General features: G+C 36.9%; 1 protein-coding gene across 1 annotated transcript; it reads right to left on the reverse strand.

The window, feature by feature from the left end:
- Positions 1 to 8,090: 8,090 nt before the first annotated feature.
- On the reverse strand, positions 8,091 to 9,940 carry CXCL11 (C-X-C motif chemokine ligand 11). Its single transcript, XM_047799166.1, has 4 exons — positions 9,833 to 9,940; positions 9,131 to 9,257; positions 8,955 to 9,027; positions 8,091 to 8,723 (listed from the first exon to the last, which is right to left on the reverse strand). Exons 1-4 carry the CDS (start codon positions 9,891 to 9,893, stop codon positions 8,682 to 8,684), a joined length of 303 nt encoding a protein of 100 aa, XP_047655122.1. The 5' UTR covers positions 9,894 to 9,940; the 3' UTR covers positions 8,091 to 8,681.
- Positions 9,941 to 16,744: the final 6,804 nt, after the last annotated feature.

A 16,744-nucleotide genomic window follows, 5' to 3' on the forward strand; every position in this document is an offset into this window, starting at 1 on the left:
TCCCTGCATTTTCTCGGCTCCCCACAGAAGACCAGTTCATGCATGATCTGGTGAAAACCGTTTTGTCCCTGATGCTCTAGGCACCAGGAGTCCCATTTTGCTCGTGAGTGTTGAGCACCTGCCAAGCCGCTTATAACCATGGGTGCTGCAGGAGTACAAGTAGCTGACATGGCCTTAGTCCTGAAAAAGCAAGTATCATAAGATAGCCTTTGTCTAACAACCAGCCATGGAAGCCCAGAGACTGTCAAAGAGATCCCACGATTGTTGTAAAGAGTTTTGGAATCTTCTGAGAAAGACATTGTAAGCAGAGGAGAGGAAGAGTTTGTTGAATAAGGGGGGAGTGGTCTATTCTACAGTGTATATGTCTGGGACACCTCAGGAAAGGATATGCTTGGTAACTCTGGGGTAGAATCTTGAAAGATGCATAGGTAATAGACACCTGGATAAAGGAGAAGGACATTTCGGATAAAAAATAGCATGGAAATGGCAAATAATAGAATATGACTGGAGTAGAGAATTCAAGGTGGTGACAGAAACAGCATTCAGAGAGAGGCTAAGGAATGTGGATTTTATTCTGAAGGCAATGAGAAGGTATTGAAAAATTTTAAAAGGCGAGTAGTATCAGATTAACATTTTAGAAGATGTCAGAGAAAACCAGAGCTGAACAACAATTAAAGTAGTAAAAAAAGATTTTGTCTAGGAATTTGTATAACAGGGGGGAAAAGAGACCTCGGTATAGAGCTGGGATATTTTTCTGAAAACTGCATGGAAAATTAGGGGTTTATAGCCAAGGTGAGTGTGTGTGTGAACGGGAGGAGGGGGAGCGGTGGCAGGGTAATAAGTGAATGGGAAATTATTAAGGGGGTAGGGTAATTTTTGCTAAACTGACCTAATAGGATTTGGAGGCAAGCTAGAGTGATCAGGTGTCACTGGAGTAATCAGATATGAAGGGTGGGGGATTCTTGTGGAATTAACTTATTAGCAGGACTCTTGCTAAAACAGGAGAGAGATGAACATGTAAATCTACTGAAAAAGAGGGTTTATAACAAACTAAACATTGGTCGTGGAGAGTTTTTGTCAAAAGTTACTTTGGACCACTGTTGGAGGGTAGAAGACTGAGGCAGGGAGCTCATGGAGGTTCCTATATTAGTCTAGATAAGAACTAATTGGGGCCTGAACTAAGCTTTATTCCTAGAGATAGGAGTGAAAGGGATGAACTAAAAAAATTTAATGTGATATGAATTGTACTTTCAGGTAATGCCTGTTGGACAGATACTGAGTATAAATGACAAGAAGATACTGAGTATAAATGACAAGATTTTTACTTCTTCTTCTTCTTTTTTTTTTTTGCTTTTTACGGCACATGTGTGGCATATGGAAATTCCCAGCCTAGGGAACAAATTGGAGCTGCTGGCCTACACTACAGCCACAGCAACCTGGATTTGAGCTATGTCTGAGACCTGCACCGCAGCTCATGGCAACGCTGGATCCTTAACCCACCAAGTGAGGTCAGGGGTTGAACCTGTATCCTTATGGATGCTGGTAGGGGTCATTACCACTGAGCCACAACAGGAACTCCCCCGTTATCTTCTTTAATGGGCTGAATGTAATATGTGTGTGTGAATGTGTGTGTAGATAGAGATAACATTTGTTGTTGGAGTGACATGCACATTAAAGGCAGTTAAGGTGGTTTTTATTTTCAGAATCTTGTGACAACTTGGAGTATGAAGAAACCAGGGCAGGTAGGCCATAGGTATATGGCTTTATTGAAGAGAGACCCAGGGTCATGGTAGAGGTAGAGGTAGGTGCAGATCTGGTCCTTTTTTGGGGGAACTGCTATAGATGACAGAGAACATACCTTGAAATAGAGTGCTATGTTTCTGAATTTATGCATTTGGGAGGCCTTTTACAAATGTGACAGACTTAATCATTTGGGGGAGGAGAGAACTATAAAATATCTATATGTGTATAGGTTTATATATGTGTGTATATATACATATATAAACATATATACATATATATATATGTGTGTATACATATATACACACATATATATACACACATATATACATATGTATATGAGATAACTATATATAAGATACTGTTACTGTAGTAATATATGTGTGATAGCTATGGTGAGAGCCCTGTAAAAGTAAATGTGTTTTGGTAACTGTGGCACATTTTCCCTACTCTCCCGTAAGTCAGAGATTTAAATAAAGTAAATACAAATTTTATGACTATTTTGTTCCGTTTTAAATTAGAAGCTTTAGAAAAGATCTAGTTTTTGTTTGTTTTTCTTTTTGTGGCTGCACCTGTGTAATATGGAAGTTTCTGGGTCAGGGGTTGAATCAGAGCTGCAGCTGTAGTAGCCTATTCCACAGCAACGTGGGATCTAAGCCCCGTCTGTGACCTACACCACAGTTCATGGCAATGTCAGATCCTTGATCCACTGAGGAAGTCCAGGGATCGAATCCACATCCTCATGGATGTGAGTCAGGTTGTTTTCTGATGTGCCACAATTGGAACTCCAAGATGAGGAATCTTAAGTAAGTAGTTCAGTATGGTGAGTTCATTAATGCATATTTTTCCATATTTTAGATCATTGATTAGTTTTTTTCAGACTCTTATTAACTGTTTTTGTGAACAATTTATGGAAGAATGCTAAATCATGATTTGTGGGAAATCATGTAAAGTCTAATTTACCTCAGAGCATTTCTAGTACACTCATAGTTTATTGAGTATCACCAAGCAACTACATCTGCATTTCTAGTTCAGGACTTCGAGCAAGTGTAGTTATCCTTCTTTGGCCCTTAAGTGAAACTGTAGTAGCAATGTACATAAGATCTCAATCTCAAATAAAATTTGTAGACAAGGCAAGAAGAAGCAACTAACATTATCTTGCCACCCCCCTCAATAGAACAATTGTGTGTGAGTGTGTACTGTTATTTATAATCCACAGAATGCATTGACTACATCTTAAAGATTTATATTTTTTGGGTCTGGAAATCTTTGGCAGACAACTGAAGAGGTATATTAATTCTGTATTGGTATATTAAGTACTATACTCAATAGCCAAAAGTAATTAAATGTAATCTGTCCTTTTCTATTAGTCGTATCCAAAACTCCTTCATCTGTTTGAAAGCAGAAACGGTTCTAAATTTCTAAATCACTGTGGACATTTGGCACCTTAGGTTCTATGTATTTAAAACCCAGCCTGCAGTTTCTTTGCTATACCACACTCTTCTCTGATCTACCTATTCCTGTTAGTGGCAGTACTACTCTTTTATTTATTTATTTATTTATTTATTTATTTATTTATTTATTTATTTATTTATTGCTGCACCTGCAGCATGTGGCGTTCCTGGGCCAAGGATTGAACCCAAGCCATGGTGGTGCCCCAAGCTGGAGCAGTAGCAACACTGGATCCTCAAGCCAGTGTGCCACCAGGAAACTCGGCAATACCATTCTTTTAAACCTCAAAACCTCAGCTTTTCTCGATGCTCTTCACTGGCTTTATTTCAGATTCAAATTCCTGGCATTTTCTTTGATGCCATTCCTCAGCCTTAGCCTTCACATACAATCTATCACTAAGTCTTATTCTTATTTTGCAATATAATTTTATATTTGTTTTCACCATTACCACCTTATTTTAGTCATTTTGGTGGTAAAGTACACATAACACGAAAGTTGCCATTTTAACCATTTAAAAGTATGAAATTCAGTGGCATTAAGTACCTTCACAGTGCTGTGTGGTCATCACTGTTATCTAGTTCCAGAACTCTGTTGTCACCCCAAGCAGAAACTGTATCTGTTAAGCAGTCACTCCTCATTACCTCCTCCCTGCCGAGGCCCTGACAACCTTTAATCTGCTTTCTGTTTCTATGAATTTGCCTATTCTGAATATCTCATATAAATGGAATCATAATATGTTGCCTTTTGTGTCTGGCTTTATTTACTGCGTATGTTTTCAGGGTTCATCCATGTTTGTAACATGTATCAGTATTTCACTCATTTTTGTGGCTGAATAATACTCCATTGATGAACATTTGGGTGTTTCTACTCTTTGGTGATTGTGAATGATGCTGTATGAATAAGATTTTGTCTGAGCAATTATTTTCACTTCTTTTGGGTATATGTCTAGGAGTGGAATTGCTAGGTTATATGGTAAGTCTGTTTAACTTAACTGCCTTTATCATTTTTCAGACCAGTATTTCCCAAAGTGTGGAATAATACCAAGGGGCCCACTGATAGCAATATTTAATATCAATTGATTATTCTATTTTTAACTTCAGTCCCCATGATTTAATCAGTCCCCCTGATTAAATCATGGGGAGTCTCAATTTGAAATTAAGTATTGCTTTCAAATATTTGGAAGATCCCCTGTGGTGCAGCGGGTTAAGGATCTGGGATTGCCACAGCTATGGCACAGGTTGCAGCTGTGCCACAGGTTGCAATTGCGGCATGGGTTTGATCTCTGGCCCAGGAACTTCCACATCTGCGGGTGTAACCAAACCAAACAAAATCTCGCCAAATATGTTTATCTACCTTTGAACAAATACAGAGCAGGCCTGAGGCTTAGAAGTTTTGGCATGTAATGGTTTCTAGCTGGAATTTATTATTTTTTATTTTATTTCCTTTTATTGTTACATTTTATTTCTGTAGCAAGTGATGCTGATTTCACATATACAGTAGTGAAAATCAGCTTTTTATACAAATAAAAGCCATATAAAGGTGGTAAACAGAACTTGCAAAGGATAATGGAGATTGATCAGAAACATGGTAAAAAAATAATTGTGATAGTATGAGAATGATTTGCGTTTGGGAAATACAGACCTGAGCTATGGCAACATACTCCCTTCCCCAAGCTTTCCCAGTTTCAGTCAACCTTTTAAGCCATTCCCAGAATAATTTAGAGTAAGTTGGAATAACTTGGATAGGGTTATTCTCTTATTTGTGAACATTTAATGAATCCTTATAGAGTGAAATTCAAGGTTGTTTTGCTAGACATTTGATGTCCTTCATCCTTATTCCAACCAAACCAATCTAATGATTATTTTTAGAATTCACCTTATACTTTCCTACCATTGTGCATTCTTTCATGGCATTTCTCTGCTGTGTGTTCCCTTTCCTTTACTTTCTGTTGCCATTCAGACATTCTATTGTTAATATTTATTGAGAGTCTGATATCTACCAGGCACTGTTCTCTGGGCTAGGACTATAGTAGCTTTCTTATTGAGCTTACACTTGTAGGAGAGCAATAATTAAGCACGGGAATACTTATTTACTTGCCGTAAATAGTGTTATGAAAAATTAAAGTCTTATGAAAACGAAGAGGACACCCAATCTAGTGGAGAGTGAAAGGGTGGTTTCAAACATGACCTCTTGGAGAAATCATCATTTAAGCTGAGACCTCAGAGTTCAAGTTATGGCTCAAGGGGTTAAGAACCCAGTATCCATGAGGATGCAGATTTGATCCCTGGCCTCACTCAGTGGGTTAAGGATCCAGTGTTGTCACAAGTTGCAATATCGGTCTCAGATGCAGCTCGGACCTGGAGTGCTGTGGCTGTATGGTAGGCTGGTGGCTGTATAGTAGGCTGGCAGCTGCAGCGCCAATTTAGCCCCTATCCTGGGAACCTCTGTATGCCACAGATGTGGTTATAAAAAGGGGAAAAAACTGAGATCTAAATGACAGGTGGCATTAGCTTAGTGAAGGAATGGGCTAGGGAAATAATTATGTGCAAAGGTTCTGAGGTGGTGTGGATGTTGACTCAAGTATGTTAATTCTTTCATGCATTTATTTTACCATGAGGAAATTTAAGTATTATGTTGTTTCTCATTAATGATGTATTGGTCTATACAACTTTACTTTTTTAAAAGAAAGCAAATTTATCATGTAGCTCTTACTGAATTTTTATTTTTAAAGATACTCTAAAAAAAAAAAAAAAAATCACTGTAGGGAGTTCCCATTGTGGCTCATCGGTAATGAACATGACTGGTATCCATGAGGACATGGGTTCAGTCCCTGGACTGGCTCAGTGGGTTAAGGATCCTGTGTTGCTGTGATCTGTGGTATAAGTTGCAGACACGACTCAGATCCCACATTGCAGTGGCTATGGTGTTGGCCGGCACCTGCAGGTCCAAATCAACCCCTAGCCTGTGACCTTCTATATGCCACAGGCATGGCCCTAAAAGACAAAGCAAAAAAAAATCACTGTAAATAGTCAAAGATTCAGGTTTTAAAACTATCCAGGGAATTCATGTAGAAGTCCCATTTCTATGTAGAAATTTATAGATTTATTATAAATTTATATAATTTGTATTTATTATAAATATAAATGTTATAATAAATTTTATTTATAAATATATGCATATTAATATTTATACTATATATTATCATAGAGTAAATACATTATATTATGTACACACATATATGTGTATTTATGTACACACACACACACACACACACACACACACACACGCACATCCCATAGATAACATTTTGACTTCTCATTATTGCTTGTAGGCACCAGTCAAAAGCTAGTCAGTAGGAGGGCATGTTAGTTCCAGGCACCTTTCTCTGCTATTTACTTTTCTGTCCATTCTCTGATCTGCTTTATGGTTGGCTCTTTGATATCAATGAGGAGACACAAAAGATGCATTTATGGGCCCAGCATACTTTGCTGTGCTACTTTGATAAAAGTGCATTTAATTTTTTTTTTCAAATAAATACTGATTTTTTGGTAATTCTATAAATATTTTTTTTTTACATTTTTAAAGTATAGTTGATTTACATTTTGTTCCAGTTTCTGCAGCACAGTAAACTGGCCCAGTCGTTCGTACACACACACACACACACACACACACACACACACACTCCATTTCTTTTCTTTTCTTTTCTTTTCTTTTCTTTTCTTTTTTTTTTTTTTGTCTTTTTGTCTTTTTGCCTTTTCTAGGGCCACTTCCCGAGGCATATGGAGATTCCCAGGCTAGGGGTCTAATCAGAGCTGTAGCTGCCAGCCTACGCCAGAGCCACAGCAACATGGGATCCGAGCCGAGTCTGCAGACTACACCACAGCTCATGGCAACACCAAATCCTTAACCCACTGAGCAAGGCCAGGGATTGAACCAGCAACCTCATGGTTCCTAGTCGGATTCATTAACCACTGCACCATGACAGGAACTCCTCCATTTCTTATATTATCTCCCATCATGGTCTTTTTTCAAATGTATGAATGTCTGTACCAAGAGTGTTGTAGCAGCTAAGGTTTTTGGATACATGCAGAGAAACCAACTCTGGCTAGCTTTAGCAGGAAAGGAATTTAATTGGTAGTTTAAGAAGCCATAGGAAGACTGAAGAATCAGACTTGGAAGAAGTACAAAAAGCTAAGGGTGCTAGGTGGCAGGAGGGACTAGCCAAAGTCATGCTACAGGAACATGTTAGGAAGCCACTACTATAAGACTTAACTGTTATTACTGACAACTTAAAATGTTTCTTACTGATAGCGTCTTTCTGGTTCTAGCTGGAGTTCAAAGTCTCGGGTAGGAGCCGTCTGGCTTTAAACTTGTTCTGACTGCCAGGAAGGAACTCCTTCCTTTGGTTTCTACCTTTTGGCCTCCCACCAAAACTCGTATAATAAGGAACTTGCCCTGAGTAAGGAGGGGATTTGAACCTAGGAAGACCCTTTAAAAAAAGAGATAACTGTCCTTCATAACTAGTCATTAAAATACCTTTCAAAACAAATCTGTGTGATGACTCTTAGCTGTATGCCTTTTGAAATACAAGGTAAAATTGTTTAAGGCATTTCATTCATATTTGTGGAAAACACACAATTATTTCTGTTTTAAGAAGGGTTGTGATAGTTTATTAGAGAAGAATGATTTTGGTTCTTTTCAAAGTGAAACTTCGATAACCCTAAATTTTATAGTAGAGGAATGACTAAAAAAGTAGAATAGATATGTATTTTCTAAGGAAAAGAATTGTAGGAAGTAAAGGTGATTGCCATATATGCATATGTATTTATTTTTCAACATTTTCTTTGGTACACAAAAACATTTCATGTTTAAAATGTGTTCCAAATATTACTGTAATTTATAAGAATAGATAAAACCAAAATGCATGGTAAATACATATGTCCTAATTGCTTCAAAACATCCCAATGAAAAAACAAATTAAAAAAATAAAATTGAAACCAAAGCTGCTAATTCAGTTATGAAATACTTGCACTCTTACCAGTCACCCATAGCTCATATTTGTCTTCATAGTACATTTCATGAATTACAGCCTTTTTGTAAAACAAGATGCTATGTAAGAACTTTTTCCATATGTAAATATAATTTTGGGAGAAGAAATGTGTTCTTGCTTAAAATATTATCTAGGGAATGTTTATTACACACATGGATGCTTTTGACTTATGAGTCATGGTCCTGACTCCAGTAGTCATATTTTATTGTAATATGAAATATTGGTCAAGTCTAGACAGGTAACTTTTAGAAACAGAAATGTTTTCATAGTCACAGCAGAGTCATCATAAGCATGAAATGTTCTAGAAAGTTTCCTAACCTAAAAATGCATGAATGTACATTGTAGCAGGCAGAAGAAATTCAGATGTTATTATAGCGTTCTTATTTCAGTATTCACAGTTAGACTTGTTTTAGGTTTTCAAATCTTCTTTTCCAGGGCTTCATACATTTTGATATTTTAGGAAATTCATTCTTTCAACTTTCTGTAATGAAAAGAAGAGAGTTTTACAAGCTCGGGCTGTTCTTGCTCCCAGTGATTTAAGAGTTGACATGCAAAAATGTAGAAAAGGGAAGGTAATTATAACCAAAGACCCCCTTATCAAAACATTTTATACAGAGTCAGAGCAGCATCATTCTTCAGTTTTCTCCTTTATTTTTTTCAGATTTGTCTGGGATGAAACAGATTATAAAATTGAAGTAATCTAGTAACCTACCTTCATTATAGCATTTGCTTGCTTTGATTTGGGATTTAGGCATCTTCGTCCTTTATGTGCTTTCAGGGTGACACTGTTCAGGGAAGATCCATAATAGGCATTAAGTTTTCGATGGAAAAAACATCAAAACAAAAAAAGCCACTACCATTGTCATCTTCCACAAGTCCATTACTTACATCACTTCTGTTTTGTCACAGTTGTTACTTGGGTGAATTATGGAGACTTTCTCAATATCTGCCACTTTCACTGCTTTTACTCCAGGGCCAATGCAAAGACACCTTCCCGCTTTGAACATGGGGAAGCCTAGAACAGATCATAGCATCAGTTAATAATGGATCTGATGGCAAAAGATGGCCATAGTTTATAATCTTGATGAAGAATTTGGTCCATGTTTTCATTAAGGGCAAAGACAGTAACTTGTTAAATAGCACTCAATGCTGATACTGGGGAAGGAGCTTAAGAAAGAAGTTGATGATTTTCTCTTTAAATTTGTAAGCAAACCATTAAAGAATAAAGGGAAGCATGAAAGAAGTTTATTGGAGATCAAGTTTATTTGCCTCTTACTTTTATGCCCAAGAATGTTTCCAGGAAGCTAATAACATTATCTCATATAAAATCTTCCTGGCAGATATTTAAAACTTTTGCTAAAGACTCTCACCAGATTTTGTAGTCAAATAAGAAATTCATCATCCTTAGTTTTATCAGTTATCTCTAGTGTCTTAAACATTTCCAATATTCTTTGTCAAAGCTATAGTAACTTCTAACGTGTGAAAATAAATAAAAATTCACTGTACCTTTGAAGATAAAAGTGGAAGAAAAGACATTTGAAGTATTAGGAAAGAAATTCACAGGTTGAGAAGTAAAAAAATACCACTTACCTTGAATAGTTGTAGCACAAAATATGACAGCCAAGACTATAGCCATGCCCTTCACACCCATGTTTGTCTGCTGCTTCTGCTTCAGCTTTGATACTCTTCTTGGAGGGAGTAGAAATGCTGAATGTGGAAGAAAATTCTTAATTGGCATTTATATATAAGGCATTTTACACACCAACAGTCATGTTATGGCAGCAGGGATTTCCCTACCTGAGTCATGTTCCTTTCTTCCAAGAGTTTCTGTTTTGCTCTAGTCCGAATACTACTCTCCCTTCTGTTACAGAGTTGAAAGTAAAGGAATGTGAAAGTACTTTGTAGACGGTAAAGAACTGTATAAATATGGAATAGGGTACACCCAGTTGGGAACCAGCGTTAAGATATCATTTCCTAGAAATGTGTTTAATAATTGGGCTACTCTGGGCAGTGGTATTCTGATTGCCATCACATTTCTCTCAAGTGATGTTTTTATTCCTTAGATTCTACTTTGATGTAACTACTGTTTTCTTTTTATTGCTATCTTTTCCTCTTAAGCTTTCTAAATCTATTTATTTTAAATATGTCACTTGCAGACACTTAAATCATATCAAAGGGACTTTAATAGGTGAGTTTATTTATTGTGTAATTGGTAATCTGTAAACTTTTAAAAATGCATCCTTGTTGGAGTTCCCCTTGTGGCTCAGTGGTTAACGAATCCAACTAGGAATCATGAGGTTGCAGGTTCAATCCCTGGCCTTGCTCAGTGGGTTAAGGATTCAGCGTTGCCCTGAGCTGTGGTGTAGGTTGCAGACTCGGCTTGGATCCCGAGTTGCTGTGACTCTGGCATAGGCCGGTGGCTATGGCTCTGATTAGACCCCTAGCCTGGGAATCTCCATATGCCGGGGAGCGGCCCTAGAAAGGGCAAAAAGATCAAAAAAAAAAAAAAAAAAACTTCCTTGTTTCTTTTCTGTCTTTATGTTTTCCTTGGTTTCTTTCTAACTTTAGGTATATTTTCTTTAACATTTTCTTACATGACTTGAACAAAATACATTGTTTTGTATTTTGCTAGCAGTCTTAAAAATTATTTTTTACCTGACTCTTTCTGATTATTTACATCGACCTGAATAGAATCTTCTGGTTCCTCCCTTTGTAAGATGAGAAAAAGCACTTTAACTTTCTTTCAAACATTCCTTCCTGTTGCCTAGTTTTGTTGGTGTAATCTGTGGCTATAGCTAGTTTTCTATTTTCAGATGATTATTTTACATTACTCAACTTCTTTTTGGGGAATTACTCCATTTTAATATTCCAAAATCATACATTTATTCAGACATATCCTACATTCAAATTATTTTACCAACCACTCAAGTCTTTAAACCTCTTAGTCTTTAATGTGTCTTGAAGTAGCTGGAATATTATTTCTTTTTCCTCATTCATTTAACATAAATGATTCAAGACAAATTTTCTCTCAGGAAAATGGGTAAAGTAAAAGGAACATGTTCTTGGATCTCTGAATCCTTTTCCATTATTTTTTATTCACTTCAACTACTCAGGTAGTATGTAGATCCAAAATTATGCAGAGTTGAGAGAGGAAACTGGTTTTGTCCATTAACCTTTCACTCGTGTTTTTTTTTTTAACCACACAAAAAGTAAGCCTAAGTAGCTCTGGCACGTGCTAATGTGGATGCTTTCTCTGTCCTTAACACTCTCTCTCTTTACTGCCCCTTCCTCCCAGAGTCCCTGACTTAAAGTTTCCTGGAAAGCACCACCTGGTACTATGGGTAGTTCATTGCTCATTTGTTCATTCAACAAATATTTACTTCAGGTGTCTATCGCATGCCTGGAGCTATTGAGTATTGAAGATAGAGCAGTTAATGTAGAGTTCCTTCTTAATACCTCTCAAGTTTTGCAGCATTCTGACTTACTGTAGAAGGTTGTCTGCCTGATTTCTGCTGGTTCTGTAGATGTGTGTCTTTAGGACTACGACTTCTGACCTAAGTACTTTCTGATATCACATGAGGAGGATAGATTTCTGTCAGAACATCCCCTCATCTAGTGAGCTTGAGAGAGCTCTCTTATTTCTGTTTATATAATAGGGTTCCTCTAGCATGGAATGCACTTTCCTTTCTTTCCTTTAAGTTTCGATTATCTTCATAGAGGCTTCAATACATGGTGATTTCTTCTCCTGGCTGTATAGCATTTACTGTGTTACCTAGCTTCATCCAGAAGAAATGCAGTGGGAACCACATACTTCATTTTATTTATTTTAATTAATTAATTTATTTATTATGGTGGCACCTGCAGTATATGGAAGTTCTCAGTCCAGGAATTAAATCTGAGCAAATACTGCAACCTATGCCTTAGCTGTGGCAATGCTAACAGCTAACCCACTGTGCTGGCCTGGAGATTGAACTTGTACCTCTGCAGCAACCCAAGCCAGCTACAGTCAAATTCTTAACCCACTGTGCCACAGTGGGAATTCCCATGTACTTAATTTTAAATATTCTAGTAGCTGCATTTAAGAAACAGGTGAAATTAATTGTAATATATTTTATTGTAAAACATGAAAAATTACTTCAAAGTGTAATCAATATAAAAACATTAAATGAGATATTTTTTCAGTACATCTTTTAAAAAATTTTATTGAAATATAATTGTGTGGAATATAATTATTATTGGAATTGGAGTGCCCGTTGTGGCTCAGCAAAAATGAATCTCACTAGTTAGTATCCATGAGGACACATGTTCGATCCCTGGCCTTGATCAGTGGATTAAGGATCCGGCAGTGCCAACTCGGATCTGGCATTGCTGTGGCTGTGGTGTAGGCTGGTGGCTACAGCTCCAATTCCACCCCTAGCTTCGGACCTCCATGTGCTGCAGGTGTGGCCCTAAAAAGACCTCCCCCCCAAATTTTTTTCGAATGTAGGAAAGTTGTGTTACTTTCAGGCATACACCAAAGTAGTTATCCATATATATATATATATGTATGTGTATATATATATATATATATATATATATATGTATATTATATATATAATTATTTTTCAAATTATTTTCCCATATAGGTTATTACACAATATGGAATAAATTTCCCTGTGCTGTACAAGGACCTGCTGCATACCATTACATCTTCAAATTGTACTAGTCACATTTCACATGCTCACTAGCCACATGTGGTTAGTGACTACCATATTAGTGCAGATCTAGTTATTCATTTAGTATATTACACTGCCCTAATACTAAATTTTAAATAAAGATGGAGATTGGAGAGATACTGTGCTTTTTCTTAATTTTCTTTAGAAACTTTTCTAAATCTCCTTAAGTTCTTCCTATTCTTTCCTTCCTTCACTAAGTCATTATATGTCATTGCTCTTTCTCTTTGATTAAGCAGGACAAAGTTTAAACTACATTCTCTTTTTAGTAGTGTTTGACCTTTTTTTTTTCCTTTGGTTTTTTCTGGAATTTGACTATTCTAAGTTCCCTACTCAAACATGTTTCTCCTTGAATTTAAAGGAGAATCCTAGTAAACGAATGTGGTTTTTATAGTCACCAAAAAAACCTTTCCAGCTTAACAGTTCTCTAATCTGTGATTCATGTGAAGTTTTAGTTATGTACGAAGTTATGCAGTTAATGTAGAGTTTTAAAATGTTTTCAAGTAGGAAGAGATTGGTGCAAGACTTTAAAGGTAATTCCCAACCCACCATTCACTAAATCTTTGAATAATATATTGCTTGCAAAAAAAATAAAAAGAATTGAAATTATTTTGCCAGTTAAACTGGTGAAAAATGGGTTAGAAATGGAACAGTTGCCATTTATTATAAATCAGTATAAGGTAACAGAATCCTGTTATTGTGAATTTATATAGAGAGCAGATGACTCACTCCTAGGGTAGAGGTTGCCACACATGTGAGAGGCACCTGCAGTAATATGAACAGACTGAACAGATTGACGTAGAGTTCTTAGTTCTTAAAAGTACAGTAGTACAGAACTTGATGCTCTTTTATAAAGGGATTAAGGCATTTAGGGAGCTGCCAGTAGATTTTTTCAGAAACCCTTAATGGAATAATACTTCTGTGATTTTCTTACAACATTATTTAAAATATTCTTCCCAGAAATCTGACAGACCCTGCAGGCTATGTTCAAGGCAGCTGTTAGGTACTGAGCAAAGCTGTATTTTTCCCAAAACATTTTGGGAAAAACAATAAACAATAAAAAAAATCACTAAGGCATTAATGAATAGTGCATATTTTACTGCTTTTTGAAAGAATTCCACAAAGACAGTGAATTTTGAATAAGGGTGTTTCCGAGCTTCTACTTAATCTCTTTCTGGGACTTTGACATAAGACATTTTCAAAAGCTGTACCTTGCTAACGCAGTCTGGTATTTGAGAATGAAATATACAAGAACTCACATTTCATAAAGATGACTTCTTTTGTGATATGTGCTACCCCAAACACTGCCGTCTCAAATGCACGCGCAAAAGAAGGGCCGCTTTTCAGTGGTCACTGTCACTATACTGACCCCACTACTAGTCCTCTACCTTTCCTCTCCTTTTCAGAATGTCAGAAGGCGTGGAATCAGACCCTAATACACCTTGTAGGCAAGATAACTGAACTCTGCCAAATTTCTAATGTTAAAGGAGAGACAGTTATCTGTATGCTGAAGGATGAACACAAAAAGAAGAAATAAACTTTTAGCTTCCAGTAATTGAAGGTTTGAATGTTACTGACAGTTAGGTTTACTTTGCGTTTTAACTATTCTTTTTTGTGCTGGCCAGACACAGTCTGTCTGTATCTGGCTCCTGGAGTTGTGTGACCTTCTATTGTCCTAATTAAATTTATTGCAAAGTAGAGTTTCCCGGGACAGCTAAACTACAGGTGATTTATTGAACTATGACTCTTGGATTTTCTTGGAGGTAAGTTGATTAAGATTTCAGTGTACCCTTCCTCTTCTGACGTGAAAACAATGTTTTGCCTTTTTGGAAGAACAGTTATCAAATAACAACCATTATTTACCTTTTTTTTTTTTTTTTTTTTTAATGGCGTACCAGTAGCATATGGAAATTCCTGGGCCAGGGATTGAATCCAAGTTGCAGCTGAGAGACCTGTGCTGCACGCTGGATTCTTTAACCCACTTCACTGGTCTCGGAATTGAACCCATGCCTCTGTGGTGACACGAACTGCTGCAGATTCTTAACCCACTGTGCCACAGTGGGAAGTCCCATTATTTGCTTTTTTTAACCTAGCAAAGCACATGTATAAATGCTGTTTGTTTTATGTAGAATCAAACTTACTTGCCATGGAATATTACTTTTTACCAAGTTTATTTTTTTAGAGTATAATTAATGTGTCGAAGAGACGCCGCTAGATTTGTTTTCACAATAATTCAGAAAGAAAAAAGAACATGGGTTTGAAAATGAATTACTTCCCTTCAGAATTTTAGGTAAAAAATTAAGGCCTCACATGTTTAGAAGACACCAAAACACTCAAGTTTCATCATCTCACTGAATAGACTAATCCTGTTTTCTATGTCCACTATACTCCTCACGAGAATGTTTGCTGCTTGCTATTTGCATGTATTTGATCCATGAGCAGTGGGTTGTATAAAGCAGCTTCAACATTACCGTATATTCAGAGAAATCATTTTTCTCACATCAAAGGCTGCTCTCTGCATGGCCTTAAATTGGCCACCTGGAAAATGACTGCAGTCTGTAACTGCCCAGATCAGTATGGGTGTTCATGTTAATTTTCCAAGTAGGAAAACAACATGCTTATTATTACAGGATAAAAACACGTGAGAGATTATGAACAACGAACAACTTTACAAAAAACTAGTTGATAGAAGCTTGATTCACTAAGAGGAAGGAAAATTGTGCAGTGGCTTCCCTTATTTTTTTCTGCTACCTAGAAAAGCTGAAGGAGAGGGAAAAACAGATCTGGCAGGTAGTATTTCAGGGCTAGTTGGAAAAAGTCATGCATGAAAGAGTCTTGCCTGGAGAGATGAGCCCTGTCTGTGAATGTTAGAGGAGCTATGTATGTAAGGTATGGAGTTGATAATAAAACGTAAGTTTCAACTTCACATTGTGCATGTTTTTTTTAGTCAGCAGCAGAAAACTACTTACCTCTTATACTCCATCATTTCTTGATTCTTACCTCTTAACACACTGTGTTGAGTTAGCAGGATATGTGGATTTTTCCCTCCCTAGATTGACAGGAAGGGCCACTTTTTATTTTTTATTTTATTTTTATAGGTTCCCAGGCTAGGGGTCTAATCAGAGCTGTACTCTGTATCACAGCAACGCGGGATCCGAGCCGTGCCTGTGACCTACCCCACAGCTCATGGCAATGCCGGATCCTTAACCCAATAAGCAAGGCCAGGGATCGAACCTGCAACCTCATGTTCCTAGTTGGATTCATTAACCACTGCGCCATGATGGGAACTCCAAGGGCCACTTTTTAAAATCACCTTTGTGTCATCCACTACCATGCTGCATAGCAGGGAGTAATATGAATGTTTGTTACATAAATAAAGTTGATTAAAGGAAAAATAGGATAAATAAAATGATGATTTATAAGGAGCATTTGAGTACACTTGGCCTGCCAATCGGAACTTTAAATGTAATGTTTTAAATGGAAGGTACAGTTAGGAATGTAAAAAAAAAAGAACTGGAAGGCCTTTTTTTTGTTGTTGTTACAGATATTTTACTTCTTACATTATTTTAATACAGTGAATTTTGAATAAGGATGTTTGAGCCTATATTTAATCTCTCTTTGTGACTTTGCGATAGAAGACACTTTCAAAAGCTGTATCCTGCTAATGCAGTCTGGTATTTGAGAACGAGATGTACAGGAGCTCACATTTCATAAGGATGACTTCACCTGTGATGTGTGCTACCCCACACATTGCAGTTTTTCTTTTTTTCACTATAGCTGCACCTGTGGC

The sequence above is a fragment of the Phacochoerus africanus genome, chromosome 10 (assembly GCF_016906955.1).
Source record: "Phacochoerus africanus isolate WHEZ1 chromosome 10, ROS_Pafr_v1, whole genome shotgun sequence".
NCBI classification, from domain to species: Eukaryota; Metazoa; Chordata; class Mammalia; order Artiodactyla; family Suidae; genus Phacochoerus; species Phacochoerus africanus.